This window comes from Sphaerulina musiva (assembly GCF_000320565.1).
Source record: "Sphaerulina musiva SO2202 unplaced genomic scaffold SEPMUscaffold_13, whole genome shotgun sequence".
Taxonomy (NCBI): Eukaryota; Fungi; Ascomycota; class Dothideomycetes; order Mycosphaerellales; family Mycosphaerellaceae; genus Sphaerulina; species Sphaerulina musiva.
In genome coordinates, this window is record NW_016017395.1 from 46,865 (window position 1) to 67,976 (window position 21,112).

General features: G+C 48.3%; 5 protein-coding genes across 5 annotated transcripts in view; 2 read left to right on the forward strand and 3 right to left on the reverse strand.

The window, feature by feature from the left end:
• Nucleotides 1-979, forward strand: part of SEPMUDRAFT_111988 (MFS general substrate transporter) — a gene marked incomplete at both ends in the record, with an annotated part of 2,571 nt that extends 1,592 nt beyond the window's left edge. Inside the window, 2 exons of the mRNA XM_016900951.1 lie at nucleotides 130-583; nucleotides 675-979. Coding sequence (XP_016756053.1) covers nucleotides 130-583; nucleotides 675-979 — 759 coding nt within the window. The remainder of the gene's footprint in view (nucleotides 1-129; nucleotides 584-674) is intronic.
• SEPMUDRAFT_128966 (pali-domain-containing protein) overlaps nucleotides 1-15,543 on the reverse strand; it is a 16,968-nt gene extending 1,425 nt beyond the window's left edge. Inside the window, exons 1-6 of the mRNA XM_016902245.1 lie at nucleotides 14,616-15,543; nucleotides 13,147-14,539; nucleotides 12,664-13,088; nucleotides 11,835-12,557; nucleotides 675-1,082; nucleotides 130-583 (exon numbers count right to left, since the gene is read on the reverse strand). Of these exons, the coding sequence (XP_016756054.1) occupies nucleotides 12,544-12,557; nucleotides 12,664-13,088; nucleotides 13,147-14,539; nucleotides 14,616-14,805 (2,022 nt within the window). The 5' untranslated portion in view covers nucleotides 14,806-15,543 and the 3' untranslated portion in view covers nucleotides 130-583; nucleotides 675-1,082; nucleotides 11,835-12,543. The remainder of the gene's footprint in view (nucleotides 1-129; nucleotides 584-674; nucleotides 1,083-11,834; nucleotides 12,558-12,663; nucleotides 13,089-13,146; nucleotides 14,540-14,615) is intronic.
• Nucleotides 10,677-11,532, reverse strand: SEPMUDRAFT_136785 (uncharacterized protein). The gene is made up of 2 exons (XM_016902800.1): nucleotides 11,314-11,532; nucleotides 10,677-11,261 (listed from the first exon to the last, which is right to left on the reverse strand). Exons 1-2 carry the CDS (start codon nucleotides 11,440-11,442, stop codon nucleotides 10,863-10,865), a joined length of 528 nt encoding a protein of 175 aa, XP_016756055.1. The 5' UTR covers nucleotides 11,443-11,532; the 3' UTR covers nucleotides 10,677-10,862.
• A 491-nt stretch (nucleotides 15,544-16,034) lies between the features above and the next one.
• SEPMUDRAFT_128969 (deoxyribodipyrimidine photo-lyase) lies at nucleotides 16,035-17,595 on the reverse strand. Its single transcript, XM_016902246.1, has one exon. The coding sequence runs from the start codon at nucleotides 17,524-17,526 to the stop codon at nucleotides 16,099-16,101; it is 1,428 nt and encodes a 475-aa protein (XP_016756056.1). The 5' UTR covers nucleotides 17,527-17,595; the 3' UTR covers nucleotides 16,035-16,098.
• A 1,270-nt stretch (nucleotides 17,596-18,865) lies between these two features.
• On the forward strand, nucleotides 18,866-20,844 carry SEPMUDRAFT_54493 (carboxypeptidase S1; the record flags this gene model as incomplete). The annotated part of the gene is made up of 4 exons (XM_016909300.1): nucleotides 18,866-19,199; nucleotides 19,270-20,301; nucleotides 20,381-20,562; nucleotides 20,650-20,844. 4 exons carry the CDS (start codon nucleotides 18,866-18,868, stop codon nucleotides 20,842-20,844), a joined length of 1,743 nt encoding a protein of 580 aa, XP_016756057.1.
• Nucleotides 20,845-21,112: the final 268 nt, after the last annotated feature.

Genomic DNA, 21,112 nt, shown 5'->3' on the forward strand with positions numbered 1-21,112 from the left:
TCTCTCTCTCTCTCTCTCTCTCTCTCTCTCTCTCTCTCTCTCTCTCTCTCTCTCTCTCTCTCTCTCTCTCTCTCTCTCTTACGCCCCCTTTTGTGTCCTTTGGCTGTTACTAACCCGCCACGTTCGCAGACCCTTAATCGCAAACCCTCCGCCTCCACCTCCACGACCCAACCACCTGAACCACCCATGTCAACCCTCCAAGTCCTCCGCTCTCCAGGCGTCGGTCTCGTCCTTTACATCCTCGCTCACACCATGACCCTCGCCCTAGGCTACACAGCAGTCATGCCGGTAGTCATGTACGAACCCGTCGAAAAGTCCGGATTCGGCTTCTCTCCCGCCTACATCAGTTACTCTCTCGCCACCGTCGGCGCAGCCCAAGCACTCTGGATTCTTCTCGTGTTCCCTCCACTACAAAAGCGAGTGGGGAGTCGAAGAGTGCTCCTGTGGTGTGCGATCCTCTGGCCTTTCTTCATGGCTGCATATCCCATTTTGAACGAATTCCTCCGCGCGGGGTGGCAGACGGCATTTTGGATCGTGACCCCAATCATGCTCGTGTTGGGATCGGGTGTGAGTATGGCTTTTGGTGCGTATAATACCTTCCTGCCTACAACAAGAAGAAGGAAGAAAAAACAAGCACTAACGAGAACAACAATAATAACAATCAATACCTCCAGCTGCCGTCCAACTCCTCATCAACGACATCTCCCCCCGTCCCGAAGTCCTCGGGACTGTAAATGCCCTATCATTAACCGTCAACTCGGGTGTTCGAGCCGTAGCTCCCGCCCTCTTCACATCCATCTACGCGATAGGAATCAAGCTCGGGTGGGCAGATGGGCATTTGGTGTGGTTTGTGATTGTACCTATTGCTGCATTGCTCTATGTTGCAGCAAGTTTTCTGCCGCTGGAAGAGATGCGAGATGATGATGCGCCCGTCAAGGGAGATGGGAGAGCAGGAGATGAGGACGAGGGAAGAGGATAGCTACTGGAGCTGAAACCGGGAGGAAGCAAGGTATTGACAATAATATGCTAGAATATTTGCACGGAACTGGTCATGCTTACTAGAGTCTATATATTAACAATAGTTGTTCGACGCTCTTACTCGAGGAGAGGCATCTTACAGGCCAATATACGAGAACCGCTAGGTTCTTATTCTTTATACCTGATATACTATATCTCGGTAGTAACAAAGGAGGAGAAGCTCTCTTAACCTCAAACGATTAGTACGGGATGTAATAACGGAAGGTCTTATAAGCCTACAAACGAGCCGACAGACGCCTCTCTATCTCGAGAGTATAATTCAACAACATTTGTTTGCTCCCTAGTATACGATTCAACTAGCGTATCTATAGAGTATAGTAGTAGTACTAGCGGTATTAGTATTAGTAGTATTAGTAGTAATAGCAATAGGAGTTCTCGTATATATACCTTCTACCGCCGTTCAATAGTCTACCCGTTCCGCCTCTATCTATATACTATATAGCTCGGAATCTCGGATACTAGTTAATTACTATACTAATAGCTATCTAAACGTCGCTTTGTAGAGTATTTCGGAGGCTAAGAAAAAGCCGAATAATGCCGAGGTATTCTAGTAGTATAAAATACCTCTAGATATTGCTCCGAGTAACTACTACGAATCTAACTATAAGAGTAGGGATATATAGTAATATATAGAGCGTCCTTCCTACCGCGTAGGAAAAGGAACAAACTAATTCTTATCCTTCGGAAAGGAGAGAGCGGCGTCGTATAATATACCCCTATACTAAGTATACGTAGGCGCTACGCTACGTAGGCGGTCGCCCGATAGCCGATCGCCCGATAACTCGGATTATACTGCTCCTATAGCCCGTCCTGCCTTAGGCTAACGTACCTTAGACTTAAATACCTAACCGCCCCCTAGGGCTATATACCTCTAGGCCTAGCTATTACAATTATCTCCTCTCCCTAATAGAGCTGTCCCTAGCGATATATTCTATATATTGTATATAGAGCGTATATAGAGCGTATACGGAGATACTCGTATTCTATATAGAGGCTAGTCGTTATACTAGGAATCCTAGTAGTTACCCTAGAGCATTCTATATAGTAGAATATAAGGAAGTCAATAGAACGTAGAATACGATAGAAGAAAGCCCGCCTAGCAATAGGTAGTAGTAACGAGTAAGTATATTTCGTCCTCTACGCTACGTCTTTTTCTTCGTTCCTTAGTTCTTCCCTAAAACATTTTTTTAGGAAAAACTCTAAGCTCTTCGTACTATCCTCGTAACCTATATATACGAGATATGCCTCCGAAGCGCGCGATAGCCGCAAAGGTACCTAAGAAACCCGTTCTAGAGCGCGATCCGTATCGCGGTTGTACTACGGCTAGAGCGTACAACATTTGCCTCTACTATATAGAGTATATATTCAAGGGTACGTCGATACCTATACGTTGCGTACGCCTTACCTGCGTTTCCTTACTAATCTAATAGTAGTAGATACGAACGGCGTCGTCGAGCGTACCTATAACGGCGTAATAGCTCCTAGCCGAAAGAAGAAGTATTAGAGGTACGCGAAAGGGCGCTACGTATACGAACGCGTAGTAGACCTAGACCTACTTCGGTAGGCGCGCTACCTACGCGTCCTACGTACGGCGCTTCGTTCTTATATAGCCGGTATACGCTCGGTATAGATAATATAGCGCTTGTAGTAGCTAAGGGATAAGATTCTAGAGAGCAAGAAGGTACTTGCCTCTAATAAGGGCAAGGCCGTCGGCGTCTACGAGACGCCGAAGAAGGGTAGTAGTAGTAGTAGTATAGTTGGCGCGCCGGCGTCGAGCGCCCTAGCCGTAGCCGTAGCCGACTACCTAGAGATAGCGAAAGCTACCTCGGCCCTTTAGGGCATTTTTAAGCTATAGTATAAGGTAAGTTCTATCGCTTCGTACTCTACTCGTAGGCGTCGCTAACGTCTATCGTAGATAGCTCGCTTAGCTAGCGCCGCCGGTACTACTTTAGATAGCGTAGTAGCGACCGTATATCCCGATTACGGCAGTTAGGAGCTATACCTATTAGACGGCGAGGCTAAGATAAGCCTACCTAGCGATAGCGACGACGACGACGACGACGACGACGACGGTGCCGGTAACGGTACCGGTCCTACCGTTCCCCCTATTAGCCCTACTCCTACTACTCTCTCTTCTAGTACTACTAGTACTAGTAGTACCGTAGGTGCCTAACCCTCTCGTCGCGTTCGGTTAGCCTACGCTTCTAGTACGCTACGCGTGTTTTTAGTGTTTTGTTTGTATATAGTATTCCCGGCTTAGCTAGTCAAAAGCAAATTGATTCTTAATCGTTCTATCTACGTCTCGCTCGTACTATACTACTACGTTTCCGCTACGCTTCGAACTCGTCGAGGGCGGCGTACTTACTAATATGCTCTTTAGGTTCCTATTAATCGAATTCCTCGGGCTAGCTACGCTAGTATACTAAGTACTATCGGATACCCTTCCTTAGGCGCGTATCTAAGATCTTTTCTACCTTATAGAGTCCCTCTTTATCGGCGAGTAGGAGGGTTCCCTCCTACGCGTTACCTACGCGGCCCTTATAGGGCTCGAGGTATAAGACGTAGAAGACGTTATAGATCTAAGATCCTGCTAGTAGGGCTAGGCGGTACGCCTGCTTCCCTACGATATCAATTACCTTAAATAGTCCTACGAACTTATCCGCGAACTTCTTCGTAGGTACCTTTAATCTTAGGTTCTTAGTAGACAGTAGTACTATATCCCCTACCTTAAACCCTATTATAGTATACTTCGCGTTGAAGTACTTCGCCTACGCTTCGCTAGTACGTTGCTAGCGCTTACTTAGGGTTTCGTAGTTCCGTTTCAGTCTCTCCGTAGCGTCTACTACGGCTAGTACCTCCCTCTCCGCAAGCTCGCCCCGAGCGTTATATATACTTATCGCTAGCTCCGGGTTAAATCTATATAATGCTTTGAATAGTAACATCTTTAATACGGCGTAGTCGCTATTATTATACGCGAATTTAGCTTGTATTAGTATACTAGCCTAATCGTCCTACTACTCTAAGTAGTAGATGTATAGGTACGTCTCGATTATCTAGTTTATCCGTTCGGTTTGACCGTCGGTTTGCGCGTAGAACGCTATACTAAGCCTGCGTTTTACCTATACCTTATAATAGAAGTCTAACTAGAACTAGCTCGTAAACACCGAGCTTCTATCGCTTATAATACCTACGGGTATACCGAACCGTCGTACGATTTCGTTTACTAGGATATCTACTAGATCTACGCTAGTACATTTCTTCGTAGTTAGTACGAAGGTTACTATTTTAGTATATCTGTCGACAATTACGAGGATCGTATCGTAGACGCGGTCGCCGCGCTTGCTTAGCGGCAAGTCTATAATAAAGTCCTAGGTCAATTCTTAGAATAGCCTTTCTAGTATAGGTAGCGTAGCCAGTTCGCTATATAGACGGTAGCGTCGCGCTTTCGACTTTTGATAGGCGTTATAGGTAGCGACGTACTCTATAACCTCGGTAGCTATCTCTAGCTACGAGTACTTTCTTCGGATTAAGGCCGTTGTCTTATCCTTCCCGAAGTATCCTACTAACGGATCGTCGTAGTATATACGTATTAGCTATACTCTAAGGGCGTAGTCCTTAGGCATATATAGCGCGTCGCCTACCTACAAGTTACCTTCCTAGGCGACGTAGTCCTCGAATACGCCCTAGTTGCTTATTACCTACTTATATACTACGCGTACGTTAGGTTCTGCCTAGACGAGCGCGTAGGTATATATTAGAATTAAGTCGGAGACGTTCGCGTACGGTTGTTCGTCTTTTAATACTACTTAGGCGACGCGGATAGGCGACGTATAGTACTACTATAGGTTAGCGTCGGTACTTCTCTTAACGCTACGGTATAAGCGATCGCCGGTAATATAGATACGCGATACCTTCGGACTATCTACTTCTAGCGTACGTCCGTCCTATAGCTATAGCTTAGTTTGTAGGGTAGGGAGGAGGTTAGTTACCTTACGCGACTCTTATACGTAATCGCTACGTCGCGACGGACCGTCGGCTAGGTTTCGTTTGCCTACCTAGTAGGTAATAGTAAAATCGAAAGCCGCTAGGAATATCGCCTAACGGGCCTATCGACCTATAAGTTTCTTTACGCCTATAAAGCCTCTTAAATTAGCGTAGTCGACGAGTACCTTAACTATATACTAGGCGCCTTCGCAGTACGGCCGCTAAGCTTTAAATAATTCGACTACCGCTAATAATTCCGAGTCGTATATCTCGTAATTACATTCTATAGGGATTATCTTATAGGAGTAGAAAGCGATAGGGTACTACTTAGAGCCGAAGAGTTAGCTTAGGATACCTACAATAGCAAACGCCGAGGCGTCGCTTTCGATTCGTAGCCGTAACGCCGGGTTAAAATGCCTTAATAGGGGTGCTTACTAGAAACGCCGCTTAATCTCTTAAAACGTATACTCCTCGGCTACGCCCTACTAGATCGGTCCTAGCTTTCTACCTTTTACGGCTCTCTTTAATAGCGCCGTTAAAGGTACTACAATCCTCGAGTACTCGAAGATAAATCTACGATAAAAATTCGCAAATCCTAGAAAGGACTATACCTCTGTTAAGGTAGTTAGTATTAGCTACGCTCCGATTGCGTCTACTCTACGAGGGTCTATTTTTACGCCGCCGGGGGTTACGACGAACCCGAGGTAATCGACCTCCTTTATAAAGAATTTGCACTTTACGCGCTACGCGTAGAGTACAAATCTGCGGAGCCTCTTAAGCACTTCGCATACGTCCTTTATATACTGCTCGCGTGTTTTGCTATAGATAAGGATATCGTCGAGGTATACTATATAGGTAATATCGACCAATCCTACTAGGGCTCTATTAATATACGCCTAGAACGTTACTAGGGCGTTAGTTAGACCGAAAGGCATAACCTTGTACTAGAAGTAGCTATAGCGCGTACGAAACGCAGTCTTCTAGCGGTCGCTTTCCTTAATCTTAATACGGTAGTAGGCATCGGCTAAGTCTAGGTACGTAAACCACTCGGCTCCTATAAGCCTGTCTAGCGTTTCGCCTATAAGAGGTAGGGGATACCGATTTTTTACTATAATTTCGTTTAGACCGTAGTAGTCTATATACAATCGTAGTAAACTATCCTTCTTTAGTACGAACAGTACCGGCGCGCCTGCTTTACTTATACTAGTCTTAATCTAGTCGTGTTCTAGTACGTTAGTAATATATTTATATAGATGCTTAAGTTTAGCGCCGGACTAGTAGTATAACGGTTAGAATAGTAGAACGGTACCTAGCCGTAGGTCGATCGTATACTCTACGCCGTCTACTAGTTTGCTACGCTGTTCGTCTATAGGAAACAAGACGTCGTAGTAGTCCCGATATTCTATCGGCAACTCCGTAAGCTCTAACCCTACGTCTGTCCTACGTACTATTACTACATATACGTAGGACGAGTTCTTTAGGTCCTTAAAGAAATTAGATACCTCTCGGACCTTAATATACAAGTGCTCGCTACCGTAGCGCTATTCGTTAGTAGTACTATCTACTACTACTTACTAGGTACGACGCTACGGCCGTCCTAGGATAAGATTAGGTTCCGGTGTATTATAGGCATAAAACAAGCCGCCTATCGTACGCTCGTTACCTACGGAGTCTACGAGGGTTATACGGATGTAGTACGCCCTATAGTAGTAGCCTAACTAGCCTATAAACGAGCTTACCGGCGGTAGGAGTACGTTCCTATAGACCGCGAGGTTATGCTTTAGTACGAAGCTACGCGATACTACGTTAATATTAGCGGTATCGTCGAGTAGTATAGTAGTAGGGGTACGCCCCTTATATGTCTCGACTTATCCTTCGAGGACGCGGGTATAGTATACCTAGATAGGTAAGAGGGTATCGCTATCGAGATAGGTATCTAGAGCTTACGACTCTCCTCTAATACCTTCTCTTTTTTCGGCGCTTACTCTTTAGGTACGGTAACCCTACGAACCGTATTCGCCTTATCGCGGCTCGCGTAGTTAGGGTATACGGAGTTAGTTGCGATATATCCCTTCTTCTTATAGAAGTAATATTCTAGATTCTCGTGCCCTTGTACCGTCGACGTCGCTACGGTCGATAAGGTACGTCTATCGTATAGGGCCCTACTCTTGCTTCGATCCTATCGATCGTCGTAGCTTTGTAGTACGTCGCTCTCGGTACGCTTGCGTTTGCCCTACGTACTATAGTTACGCCGATAAGGCTCGTCTTTAGTACGGACTACTAGCGCGTTGTCTGCTTACTCGAGGCGCCTTACTAGGTTTACGAGCTCTACTCGCGTATTAGGGATAGTATGTCCCTTAACGATGTCCCTACGTAGCGACGGCTTTAACTTAGCAAGGAAGTAGCGTATTAGCTACGCCTACGTATAGTTAAACTAGGCTTCTAGATAACTAAGCTACGCTGCGAAATAACGGACGCTCTAGTCCGGGCCTTAACGTACCCTTTTATACTCGATTATTACGCCGATCTAATAGTTCGACTAATCGCCGACGGTATTACGGACTTACGGAGCTATCCCTTAAATTCCTCCTAAGTATAGTCCTCGGGGATTACGTCGGAATACTCGTCGTACTACGTCTCCTACGCTTCGCCTACGAGCTATATAATACTATATAGGACCTTGTCTTAGTCGGTTCGATATTCTCGGGGGGCGCTAAGGAAGACGACCTCGAGGTACCTAATAAAATCACGGTACTCTTTATCGGTATCTCCTTTAAAGGGCTTTAGTTCCCGAATCTTAGGACCTCTATATAGAGAATACGAGCTACGTAGTAGGTTCGTAGCCCGTCCGCGTACGTCGCGTAGGTCTGTCGACCTAAGGTCTTCTTCGAGCCTATTAAGAAGGTCGGGCTCGGCGTCGTCGTCTATAGTAACTATAACGGTTAGGGTTAGTACTCGGCTCTAAATTTATTCCTATAGACGTTAGTTTTCCTTCTCGAGGGCCTAAACTTCTAACTCTATATAGAGACGCTAATTTGCCTCCTCGAGCTGTATACGTCTAGTATACGGGTCGGCTATATAGGCTTCCGGCTAGGTAGGAGCCTCCTCGAAGGGAGTCTCCTCTAGGTTCCCGTCTGCCTAGGCACTTATAGAGCCCGATACCGTCTCCTCGGAAGGTTAGGCATCTTCGTCTACTTCGCCGATAACGCGGCCCGCCTACGCTATAGCTACGGTACGGTCGCGTTGTTGTCGTAGGGCTATAGGACCTCTATAGATCACTACCCTTTAGAAGGATAGAAGAATTAGAAATATAAGAGTAGGGGTATATAGTAATATATAGAGCGTCCTTCCTACTACGTAGGAAAAGGAACAAACTAATTCTTATCCTTCGGAAAGGAGAGAGCGGCGTCGTATAATATACCCCTGCGCTAAGCATACGTAGGCGCTACGCTACGTAGGCGGTCGCCCGATAGCCGATCGCCCGACGACTCGGATCGTACTACTCCTATAGCCTGTCCTACCTTAGGCTAACGTACCTTAGACTTAAATACCTAACCGCCCCCTAGGGCTATATGCCTCTAGGCCTAGCTGTTATACTAACGTAGTTACTATCGATCGTACCGATAGGCTAATATATAATACTAGTCTATCAAATAGCTAGTACCGTACCTACGGCCGTATAGGTATATAAGTATAGGTATAAGTATATAGATATATTATATATATAGTATACTATATATAGCTAAGTATTAGTTAATATTAAATATAATTGATTATATAGTAAATAAGAGGAATTCGTTTAGATAGTAAAGTGTACGTATGTACGTACGTATATATATATTAGTAGTAGTATATAGTTGTTTAAAGGTAGTATATCTATTACTTCTATCTATTACCTCTATTCTATAGTTAATTCTACAGTTAATTCTACGGTTAATTCTACGATATCGTTACAACTCTGCGTCCGATAGAGAGACTATAGTAATAATACGGCTAGAGGTAGTCGTCGGCTAATTAGTTAGTTGTTTAGAGCCGTAATACCTCTATACTAAGTACTCTAACCAATACTATCTATAGTTACTACTACTAGTATAGTACTACTTAATATACGTAAGTACGTTAAGAATAGCCGTAAGCGATACGCTATTATCCTCTCTAAAGTAAGGTATACTATTAAGGCCTTAGCTTAATAGGCCGGCTAGAAACTTACTCGAATTGCTACTACCTTAGATAAACTATATTCTATAGTCTATAGTATAGTAAATAAAGCTATTATACTATAGGTAGACAAAGCTAAGCGGTCTCTAAAGAAGTATAGTACCCCTATCGCTAATCGAATTATCGCTTTCGTTACTCGCGACGAAAATAGACGTAGAGCGACGTATAACTAGATTAAGACAGCCCTAGAGTTAGAGTGTTTAGAGTTAACAAATAACGATCCGCCGGCGTCTCTAAGAGAGTAGATACTATCGTTTAGTTGCCCGCTATACGCCCTAGTTAGATAATAAGAATATAGATCTACGTAGGCAGGCCGTAGTTCGGGGAATAGTACCTAGTATAGATACTAAAACTATTTATCTTTAGGGACGCTGTCGCGTTTAGCTATAGTAGTACGTATTAATAGCGTATAACCCGTCGCCTAGAGGAAGCGTATAATCCGGAGTGTCTTAGACCGTTGTATAGGGATATAGAGAATACGTACTACTACTATAGGTTTATTTATAGCCGCTATAAGTCTCGTTTAGTATATTAGGACCGCTACGAGTATAGTAATATAACCTAAGCTAGTCTCGTCTAGTACGTATTGCCCGAGCTTGTCCGCTTCTAGCAAGAGTATATACTCGCGGCAATCGATAAATCTAGGGATAAAAGTATATCTAAGGACGACGATTTCGACTCTCTAATAGCGCTAATTCCTAACGCTACCGCTATATCCGAGGGATAGATACCTAGAGTTGCTCTATCCGACGCCGCTTTCTACGCTCTAATTTAGGAAAATATCGATATAAATAGGTATAATCTAGCTATTATCGCTCTTAAGAAGATACTAGTCCTTGTCCTCGACGGCGCTTCTATATATAAAGGCTAATTCTAACGAGAAATCGAGAATTGTAGTATTCTATATACTCTTAATATCTAGCTACTAAACTCGCTAGATTTGAACTGTATTAAGAACGTATAGGCTCTTATAAAAGTACGAATTAATCGTCTACCGTATACCGGTACTAACGAGTAGCTTATAGCTTAAGTTTAAAAGGAATAGAACAAGTTAATAGAGGAGGAAATCGAGGCAGTTACTATCTTATTCTAGCGACGAATAGAATTAGTAGGTAAGTACGATAGAATGTACGTCGGCTACTAAATAGTAAATAGCATCGGTACTATCGATTGCGTATAGTAGCGAGCGTATAAGTAGGTATATTAGTTAATATTGTAGATATAGAGATAGTTACTTATTTATAGAATTCCTCTCTACTGAATTTTTGTAGTATATAAGGTCGGACTTCCGCTCGGTAAGCTCCGTAATTGGCCGAAACTAACTATAACTAATTATAGAGGTAGCCTGCAATTACAAGGTACGGATAGACTATCGAACGGCTATAGGAGGTATATGTATCTACCGATTACTCTTAAGCGTCGGAAACCGTACGCTAGGCACATTAGATTGTCTTAGACTCTTTCTATATATACTTCTATATAGCACTATAACGCGATCGAGCAAGGAAGAGGGCAATACGGAGGTAACTATACTAGTCTGCGAATTGCTATTGAGAATTCGACACTTCGAGCTCGAGTCGACCCTCTCGCCGTTTGAGGTCCAGTTCGGTACGCTCTTGATCTTAATTTGCCTGCGACAACTCGGCACGCAAAGCGTCGCATTGCTGGTTGAGATCCAGTTCAATACGCTCTTGTTCTTGATCTGCCTGCGACAACTCGGCACGCAAAGCGTCGCATTGCTGGTTGAGATCTAGCTCAACACGTTCTCGTTCTTGATTTGCCTGCGACAACTCGGCACGCAAAGCGTCGTATTGTTGGTTGAGATCCAGTTCAACACGCTCTCGTTCTTGATCTGCCTGCGACAACTCGGCACGCAAAGCGTCACATTGATGGTTGAGGTCGTCTCTTTCTTGTTGAATCTGGACTACCTGGTGTTTGAGGTCGTCTCTTTCTTGTTGAATCTGGACTACCTGGTGTTTGAAAGCATCGCGTTGACCGTATGCCTGCTCCAGTTCAGATTTCTGTAAATCATATTAACAGAATGTACCACTTGCTTCACTAGAATCAGCTTACGATTTGAGCATCCCGTATTGCCCTCTGCTGGTTTTCATTTTCAATCGCCAACTTCCTCTCGGCCAATTGCGCCACTTTTCGGTGTATACGTTCTACCACTTCACGCGTTTCAGCTGTGTATCGTTCCATCGTCAGGATAGCAGCGGGAGAATGTCAGAGAAACAAGAAGAGGAAGAGGAAGAGGCGGAGGATGAAGACACGTCTGCAAAGGGAATTACCAGACAGTAAATAGTTGGTATAAGACGAGAACAAAAGGTGTAAACCGAAGAAGCACAAGAAACTAATAGAATCTACTAGGCGTTACGCCTGAGGGGGGGTATGTGATGCAATAGATACGCGAGACAATAGGTACCTACGCGAGGCAAGAGGTAACTTGGAAGGAGGTAAGGTAGCAACTGCCTGGTTCGCAACCTCCAGGCTACTGGAGCTGAAATCGGGAGAAAGTCAGGTAATAACGACAACCTGGAATGTACTGGAATATTTGCACGGAACTGGTTGTGCTCGTCGCCAATCAACAATAGTTGTTCGACGCTCTTACTCGAGTAGAGGCATCTTATAGGCCAATATACGAGAACCGCTGGGTTCTTCTTATTCATATATACCACATCTTGGTAGTAACAAAAGAGGAGGAGCTCTCCAAATCTCAAACGATTGGTCCGACATCTAATGCATCCATCAAGATGCACACCACCACCAACCCAATCGCCAAAGCATCCCTCACGATACTCGGCCTCTACCCCGTCTGCATGATATGGTGCTACGTGCCCATGCCTACATCAGGTGTAGGATATCTCCCCGCAGGAGTTAAGCCCGTTGCAGGAGCGACGCCCCCTGCCCTTCGTGTACCGCCCCTCGCACCAGGAATCCCAATGCCGGCAAGGCTAAAATCTGGATTTGCAGACAATATCACGTCGTCGTTTCTTCTTTGATGCGGAGCAGAACCAGATGTAATTGGTGTCATTCTCGGTCCAAAGTGCGGCCCAGGACCTTGTACTGGGAATCCAGGTCTCCAATTGGGATTGATTCCTCTTTGAGATACCGATGTGAAGTGGCTACTTTCCGATGCGGCACCAGGACTTCTCGCTCCATCGGGGATAGATTCCAGATATTCTGCCGAGGGGATTGTTCGAACTCCACGTCCAGCTTCAAAGCCAGCTAAACTCGATGCTCGTTCGTGATTAGGAGGCGTGACGTTCTGCTGATAGAGGTGACGATGTTGATCATTATTCCTCAGAGACTCGTCGCTATCATCCTGGTCAGTCGTTTGTTGCCCATCGTCCGCGACATCAGCCTCTTCGGCATGAGGCGCTAGCACTCGAGAGCTATTGAGAGGAGAAGGGGAAATCGTACGATTGTGGTGTTGGCCACTGTATTGGTAGACAGGTGATTGTGCAGGGCCATCGTGGTAGATAGGTCTCTGTCCTGGACCGGGAGTCAGGGCGTTGGGGATGCCGGACTCGCGGTTTGCGGGGTGTAGATGACCTGGGGGTGGGCTTGCGTCCTGTGCGAAGCGAGGATCAACGTCTTCGTAGTATGTCTCTGACCCTGTAGCGCGGTGGCGGGGTTCAGATGATGCGCTCGGCGATGCTGGCACCGGACTCAGTGGCAGCGCTCGTGACGACGGCGCGGCCGCCGATGAATGATGATTTGATGAAGAAGAATCGAAAGTCGCTCTGGAGAGGTGTGCCTCGGGCATCTGCACAGGTTCATCGTGCTGTGCGCGGAGAGGTGACGGTACGCTACTCCATTGTTGTTGAGGTGACATATGGTGGTTTCTTCTGCAGGTCAGCACATATTCCCAAACATGTATCAAATAACACAACAGGAACTTACTGATCCGAGTATAAGCTTGATGGCGAGTCGAGTGGCTGGCTACCAGTCGGTGACATGTCTGCTCTTCCTTGCATCAGACCCACCATGCCCGCAACGTCGCCATCACTGTCTCTCAAGCCGTACGCGTTATTTTCGTAAACGTGCCGTCCTGCCGCGCTGCCCGTACGCTCGTCCATCTCGATCGCTTGACCAATCGGCATGGCAGGGCCAGCAACGAACTGGTTATCGATTGGAGGAGGAGGAGGAGGAGAAGATGTTCTTGGCAAGTCAGGGTGTACATCAGATCCGTAGCCAGGCGGTGGCATGGGCCTCCCTCTGCCCATCATTCCGGGCGGAGGAGGACCGTACCCGCCTCTCCCTCGCGCGTTGAACGGCCCATTGAACCCAGGGGAGGGAGGTCCATAGCCACCTCCACGACCACGCCCAGCAAAGCCGAACGGAGGGCCTCCATAGCCTCCTCGTCCTCTGGGAGGCCCAAACCCTCTGGTCGGTGGTCCGTAGCCTCTACCTCTGGGAGGATAGGCATTGTTGCGGCTGCTGCCCAAGTTTCCCTGCGATCCCTCATGTCTCAAGCCAGGAGCAGCCATCCCCATGGCGGCGGCACCCCCAGCGATTGGATTCCCATATTGATCCCTGCTTGGACGTCTGTGTCCGCCTCCTTCTTGGCTTGGTCGAGGCATTGGGGGCGCATCAGAATCGTACATAGGTCTCGGGCCTCCGCTGGTGCTCGTAGATCTAATGCTCGGGTCACGTTGTGGGTTCAAAGGGACGCGATCGTCAGCATAACTTCCGCCGGCTCCATTATCGCTCCTCGTTTCCTGCCTCTTCATTTCAAACGTAGCAAATTGCGAGGTACTACTGTTCTCCACCGCAGTACTGCCACTCATGGGCGGCGGACTTTCAGCTCTCGGCAAGTTGTCGACATCACCCTTGGGCAAACGATCAACCATGATGCGGTTCTGCGCCAAGTTCTCGTAGTATGCAGCGCCATTCATATCGGCGTTCTCCGCGATGCGCTTCTTGCGCGCTTTCCTACTGACCAAGGTCCTTCGCATGGCGCAAGTAACGATGCTGGACGCGATAATCAAAAGTGTGGCTCCCAGCACGATCCAGCCGCCCCACTGCATATGCGGGACGAAAAGGAGAATGTCGACGAGAAAGGCCAGCAGCGTCACCAGCAAGGTGGGAAAAGTCAGGATGAGGAGGGCAAGTAGATATTTCGGCGAATGCGAAGGTCCGTGGAAATGGGCAGCCACGGCCAGGCCGAAGCAGATCAGGGCCAGGAGGGCGGCGATGGGGTGGACGATGAGGATCGAGGAGAGACTGTGACGTGCGTCGGAAGGCAGGGAGAAGGCGTCATTGTTGGCATCGCTGCCGCCAGAGAACAAGCCGTCTGCCTCAGGAGTGCTGCGTAAGCGTGCTGTCTATGAGAAGAGGAGGAAGAGGAGGAGACGCGCGTGCGCACACACCTGTACTGTAGCCAATGACGGGGCCTTTACATGTCCCATCTTCTTTACAGTAGCCCAGTACGCCCAAATTCACGCCCTGGTACGAGGCCAATGGAATACTTTTGATAACGGGAGTGGATAGTGTGCTCAGGAGGAGCAGCACAAATGCCGCCAAAAAGACGATGGACAGCGGAGTTGCGGGACGCAGCATGATGGCAGTAGTATGCTCAACGAGTGTGGGTGGTGGTGAAGGTGGTGGTGGTGGCCGGTGATTGCGCAGCGGCGGCTATTGTTGGCTCGCAGCCAGACTGGAGATGAAGGTATCAATATCCGCCCGCCCCGCCGTCTCGCGTCTCTTGCGGTCTGGTCCCGTCCTGCCTCGTCGGCGGTGGCGAGGAAGGCCGTGATGATTACAGTAGTGGTGATAGTGTCGTGTCGTCGTTGTGTCGTCGTCCTGTTGCTGCGCCGGTAGACCCGAAAACCTTGTCGTACCTATAGTTCTATTACTTCCCTCTGCCCCCGAACTTAGTGCAGCGTCCGTATTGGTATGCCCTGTAGTGGTGAAATGCTGTCGCCGCAACTGCGCTGTGCGCGCGTGCAGTCGGCGAGGGAAAAAGATTGGCCCAGCCGTGGGCGAAATAAAGAAGGAATGAGGGGAATTCGATGGGGATGCGGCCCACTGGGAGTCGGTCTGGAGACTAGAGAATTGTGGATGGATCGTCGCGGCGGCGGCAGGATAAGATGGTCCCACAAGCCTCAAGGCACACACGCGCGCTAGCTTGCACCTGCCTGCCCTGGCTTGGCCTGCCCTGCCACCACGCGACGTGATATCTCCCCGATTGGCTGTGCCGTATGCATGTATGAATGGCTGCGCACAGGAAGCAGGGAAGAAGGGAAGAAAACGAAGGATGAGGTAGGTAGCTTGCTGTGTAGCGAGAGGAGGGACAATGAACAAAGGACGGGACGGGGACGGGGACGGGTCGCGTGAAGATGGAAGTGATTGAAGACTGCGGTGGGCAAACATGAAATGAACAAGATGGAAGAGAAGAAACAGAGGGAGGGGCGGGGCGAGCCGTTACGATGGTTGAACCAATGGAAAGAGATGACCCTAGCAAGCCCTACTGGCACATCTGCGGACCGACCTCCACCTCGACCTACCTGTACCTACTACAGGTATGTACCACTCTTCACAGAACATACCTGACGTAGGAGGAAGGGCGAGTACAATGTTACCAGGTAAGATACATAGTACCAGGTATACAGTAAAGCTATATGTACCTGGTATGCATGAGCCAAAAGCAGGGACGAACACACATGCCAAGACCACGATGCGCAGGATGGACAGATGATAGAATCAGTGATGATGATGATGGGGGATGGCCATGACGCCGAAATTAGCTGCAGTGGTAGTGTCACTTGTACCAGGGTCCTCGTGCAGCCACGCTGGAAGTCATGAACTACTACTAGACCTTACCGTACTGTATGGACACTAGGTGCAGTAGTGCTAAGGATCCGCATCTGCCAAATCTTGCTTATACCTCTCCTTCGCCCTCTGACTCGACTCTCTAAAGTCCACGTGCGGAGCCGGATAGCCCAACTTCGCAAACTCCTCCTGGCTCAACCTCGCATGTGGATCGAACACATCTTTTCCCTTCACCTCTCTCAACTCGGGCACCCACTTCCGAATGTACTCTCCACGTGGATCGCACTTCTCCCCTTGCACCACCGGGTTGAACACGGTGTAACTCGGCTCCCAGCCTTGGGTGTTATTCGAAAGATCCCAATCGATCAATGTTTCGGCAAAATATCTCTCGCCTCTTCGATAATCGATCAGTAGGTTCGCGCGAAGATAAGAACTCGTGTTCATGCGGAGGCGGTTGTGCATGTATTTTTCGTGATTGAGTTGACGCATCCCTGCGTCAATGAATGGCATGCCGGTCCGGCCTTGCTCCCATTTTTGATAGCCTTCCTCGTCATCCTCCCACTGCACAAAATCGAACTTGAGGTTTTGCGGAAGATTCATGTTTCCGTGAGGTGTGATAGTGGTCATATGACGATAGAATTCTCGAAATACCAATTCGCGGACCCAGGAGCCTATTCCTTTGTCTCCCGAGTCGAAGTGCAAGTTGGAGTTGGCCTCTTTCGCATACTGAAGGATTTCACGGACGGAGATAATGCCTGCCGAGATGTAGGCGGAGAGGCGCGAGGAAGGGTCGAGGGCGGGTTCGGAGCGATGGGCCGCATAGTTAGACACCTTGGTATCGAAAAAGTGTTTCAGGCGGGAGATTCCTGCTTCGTGGCCTGCGGGCCAGATTTTGCGGACTCTTTCTTTCTCCTCGGAGCTAGAAAATCGTTTCTTTTGCGCTGGTTCGGAAATCGTATTGTCGAATAACGGAGCGAAAGATTTCTTTGCGGATTCATCATTGCTGTCAATCTCTCCCGCGAGGTCTAGCAGACTCGGGTCATTCTTCGTTTCTGCGAGCCATGCTTTGTGATATGGCGTGAAGACTTTCATCGGACCTCCTGCACCTGTGCATAATTGGCCAGGCACGACGACAGTCTGATCGTGGTGTAACTCGAAGCCTACCTTCTGGTCTTTCAGCTTCTGGGCACAATCGATATCGCGCCGAAGCTCATCAACTTCATACTCGAAATTGGCGTATACATGCGAAACATTGTGCTCTTCTGCAAAGGAAAGAATCCGATCCGTCTTCTGACTTCGATCCTCTGCTGTCAAGATCGCGAGTGGGACATGCTTCCCTTTCAGCTCTTCCTGCAGAAGCCTGAGGGACTCCAGTATGAAATCTGTCCGTGATGGCGAAGTGCCATGCCATTCCAGGTCATGTGGGCTGTGCAAGTATACGCTGAGCAGAGTACCGGATCCCTCTTTTGCCTTTTGTGAGGCCGCACACAGAGCTTTGTTATCCTGCATGCGAATATCCTTGCTGCGGAACCAGTGTAGGACATTTCGAGGCTTCGAATCGGAAGACGTGCTCTCGAGGAGGGACGTGAGCTGTTGAAAGGGCGGATCGGCATCGACCTTCTTCGCGACTTTGGTCGAAGGCTTCTTCAGACCGTCTATGCTGTCGCTCGATTCGGAGCGCGCATGCTTGTTCGGGGCCATTGAGAAGATGGACAAGAGCTTGGAAGAAAGTAGACGTCGTGGTGCAGAGCGCGAACAGAGGGTACCGATTGCATGCATACCTCAGGTTACCTTGGATGTCTTATGGAACAAAGGAGAATACTTGTCCCGAACGGCATTTGCAAGCAGTCTGCTGCCAGCCACTCATTATGAGATCTACGAGGGACCTTACCTGATTCTCCATGGACGATGTCATCGTGCTTGCAGAAGGCGTGGTGTGGGAGCAAAAATGGAGATTGAGGTGAAGATGCAGATACCAAATTGTGAGTGAGATGGTTGCTGGGAACTCAAAAGACGGACGATCACGACGGGAACCAGACTGAGTCATGATTACATCCTTGGCGCCAAGGGGTTCGCAAAAGTAGTGACATTACGCTAGTATTCTTAGCATATTCACATACTATTCAATCTACTATCTAGACGCGTTTTTTCTATACAACCAGGCCGATATTTACTAGGAAATAGAGTAGAGAGGGAGTAGGCTCTAGCGAGTTCAGAACATTAAAAATTACTATATTCTGTATAAGATGGAGCAAGTAGTAAGAAAAATAGCGTAATGTCACTTCTTTTGCAAACCCCTTGGCGCTGAGGTAAGAGGTCGCGTCTTCGGAACGGCTCGTCGGCCACACAACAACACAGCGGCTATACCACTATACCACTACCGTCCTGAGGTACCTACCTGTCTTCATTCGTCCTGACGCGGGTTCGCAGTGCGGTGCGATCATGGGGCAGACCAGATGATGAGGGGAGAGGGTTTGATGAAGGGAGGCCAAGAGGCAGTAAGTTGTCTACATAGGTATACAATAGTGGCCACGATACCAGAGGTGCGATACCTCATACATCTCCCTCCCACTCGTGAACGCACCAGTCCATTTGCTCGTGCTCCAAGTCGCATTCGCGTCTTCCCTACTCCCGCTATAAGGCCCCAGAGACAACTTCATGTACCAGTGTACCTATAGGGTAGGCAATTAAGGTACATATACATCCACTGTATTGATCAGGATACCGAACCAGATGCTGCCGATTCCGACGTCCGACCGTGTGGTGATATAAGGTACCAGACCACACGGATACGGTGCTGCATGAGCCCTCGTGCCAGCACTAGGACAACAGCCTCCACTAAGGTATGATGCTGGGTCGTCAAGTGCTGGCCCTGATCCTGTCCTCGTGGTCGATTGTCACCGCTTCCCTGGCATCGCAATTCCACCCGCACCCCAAACCGCAGAATCTCAGGCGACAATACTTTCCCACCCATGCTTCCGATTTCCAGACATTCACGACCCCGACGAATGTAACCATTCGATACAAGGAGCCGGGGAAAAGTGGTGTTTGTGAGACGACAGAAGGCGTTGCGAGCTACTCCGGCTACATTGACATTGCACCCAACGTGCACGCCTTCTTTTGGTTCTTCGCATCCCGGAGAGATCCTGCCAACGATGACTTGACATTGTGGCTGAATGGAGGTGGGGGAACATTTGCACCCGGAGTCACGATACAATATCTGCTGACCCCTGCTTCAATGTCTATGCACAGGTCCGGGAGCTGACTCTTTGGTGGGACTGTTCCAGGAGATGGGGCCATGCACCATCACCGAAAATTTGACCAGCGTTCTCAATCCATACAGTTGGAACGAAGTGTCAAACCTGCTGTTCCTCAGCCAGCCAGTTGGCGTCGGCTTCTCCTACCAGGCCGACGACCACAGTACCGAGCTCGGGAGTGACCATAACTCTACTACGACCACCTATCCATTGTCCGACCCAATTCGAGAAGGGGACATCAATACCACTGACATTGCCGCTGTTGCTGCATGGCATATTCTGCAGGGTTTCCTGTCAGCTCTGCCATACTTTCCAGACGTCAAATCTGCCAAGCCCAAGAACTTCAACCTCTGGACCGAGTCTTACGGTGGGCACTACGGACCTTCATTCTTCAAGTACTTCTATGACCAAAACGAGAGAATTGTAAATGGCAGCATCTCGGGATATCCCCTGACTTTCAACTCTCTTGGATTGATCAATGCCATCATCAGTGAGGCCATTCAAGCGGAACATTATCCCGAGTTCGCAGTCAACAACACCTACGGGATCGTGGCGTACAACGATACCGTCTACAGCTATGCCAAATTTGCCCTCAATATGATCAATGGATGCAAGGATCGACTTGTAAGGTGCGCAGCTGCTGCTCGAGACACTCCTGGAGGCCTCGTCAATGGCAAGATCACAACCTCTGCATCATCTCAGATTACCGTGGTTGATAAGTGCAATGAAGCTACCGCAATGTGTTACGACAATGTGAAAGGAGTCTATGATGCCTACAGTGGACGTCAAAGATTCGACATTCGTCTGCCTCGCGACGATCCTACGCCGCCCACTTACTTTGAGGACTACCTTGGCCTGCCTGAGATCCAAGAGGCCATTGGTGTTCGTCTCAATTACTCCAGCATCAACGAAGACGTATATTTCGAATTCCGCCAAACGGGTGACTTTGCATATCCCAATTTCCTTCGAGATTTGGAGGAAATCCTCGACAGCGGTGTGCGCGTGTCCTTGGTGTACGGCGACGCTGGTAGGTTTTTCTTTTTCTCTTGCTTTCAATCACTCGCGTTGACCATTGTCATCATTATCATCATCACCGTCAATATCAGACTACGCTTGTAATTGGTTCGGCGGCGAAGCAGTCAGCAAGCAGATCAGTTACGCTCACACCGAGCAATTCAATGCTGCCGGATATGAGCCATTCGTCTGGGCACCGGGCAACGTTCAAGCTGGCGAAGTTCGCGAATACGGCAACTTCAGCTTCACCAGAATCTACGAAGCTGGACATCAAGTAAGCTGAGTGTCATAGAGAGAGAGAGAGAGGGAGGGAGGGAGAGAGAGAGAAACGACGTCGAAAACTGATCCAGATCCGGTGCAGGTACCATACTACCAGCCCGGTCCGTCGCTCGCCTACTTCGAGCGAGCGATCAGTGGCCTCGCGATGGCAGATGGTAGGAAGCCCGTCACCGCAAATTCGACGACTACAGGGCCTGCAAATACCACGCACACGGCCGACCCAGCTCCCTACTCGTCCATTGTCCCACCTACCGAGTCTGCATCTCTGGCAGCGTAGATTATGAACCTGAACTTGTACTATGACAAGCTGGAAATGACACCGCCTCCGAGCGCGGCAACGAAGGCATTGAAGCTGCGACTTCCTCCCCCCCCCCCCCCCCCCGGTTTCTCTTCGTGGTTTTTGAAAAGATAGAAGCGGGGACTCAATCTCGCAACTGAAAACATTCTCCATACAGCATTGGCGGAAACGGGAACAGATATATTCCAAGACGATAAATTTGTCTCTCAATTGCGAGGATACCTACCAGACAGAGTACCTTACCTCC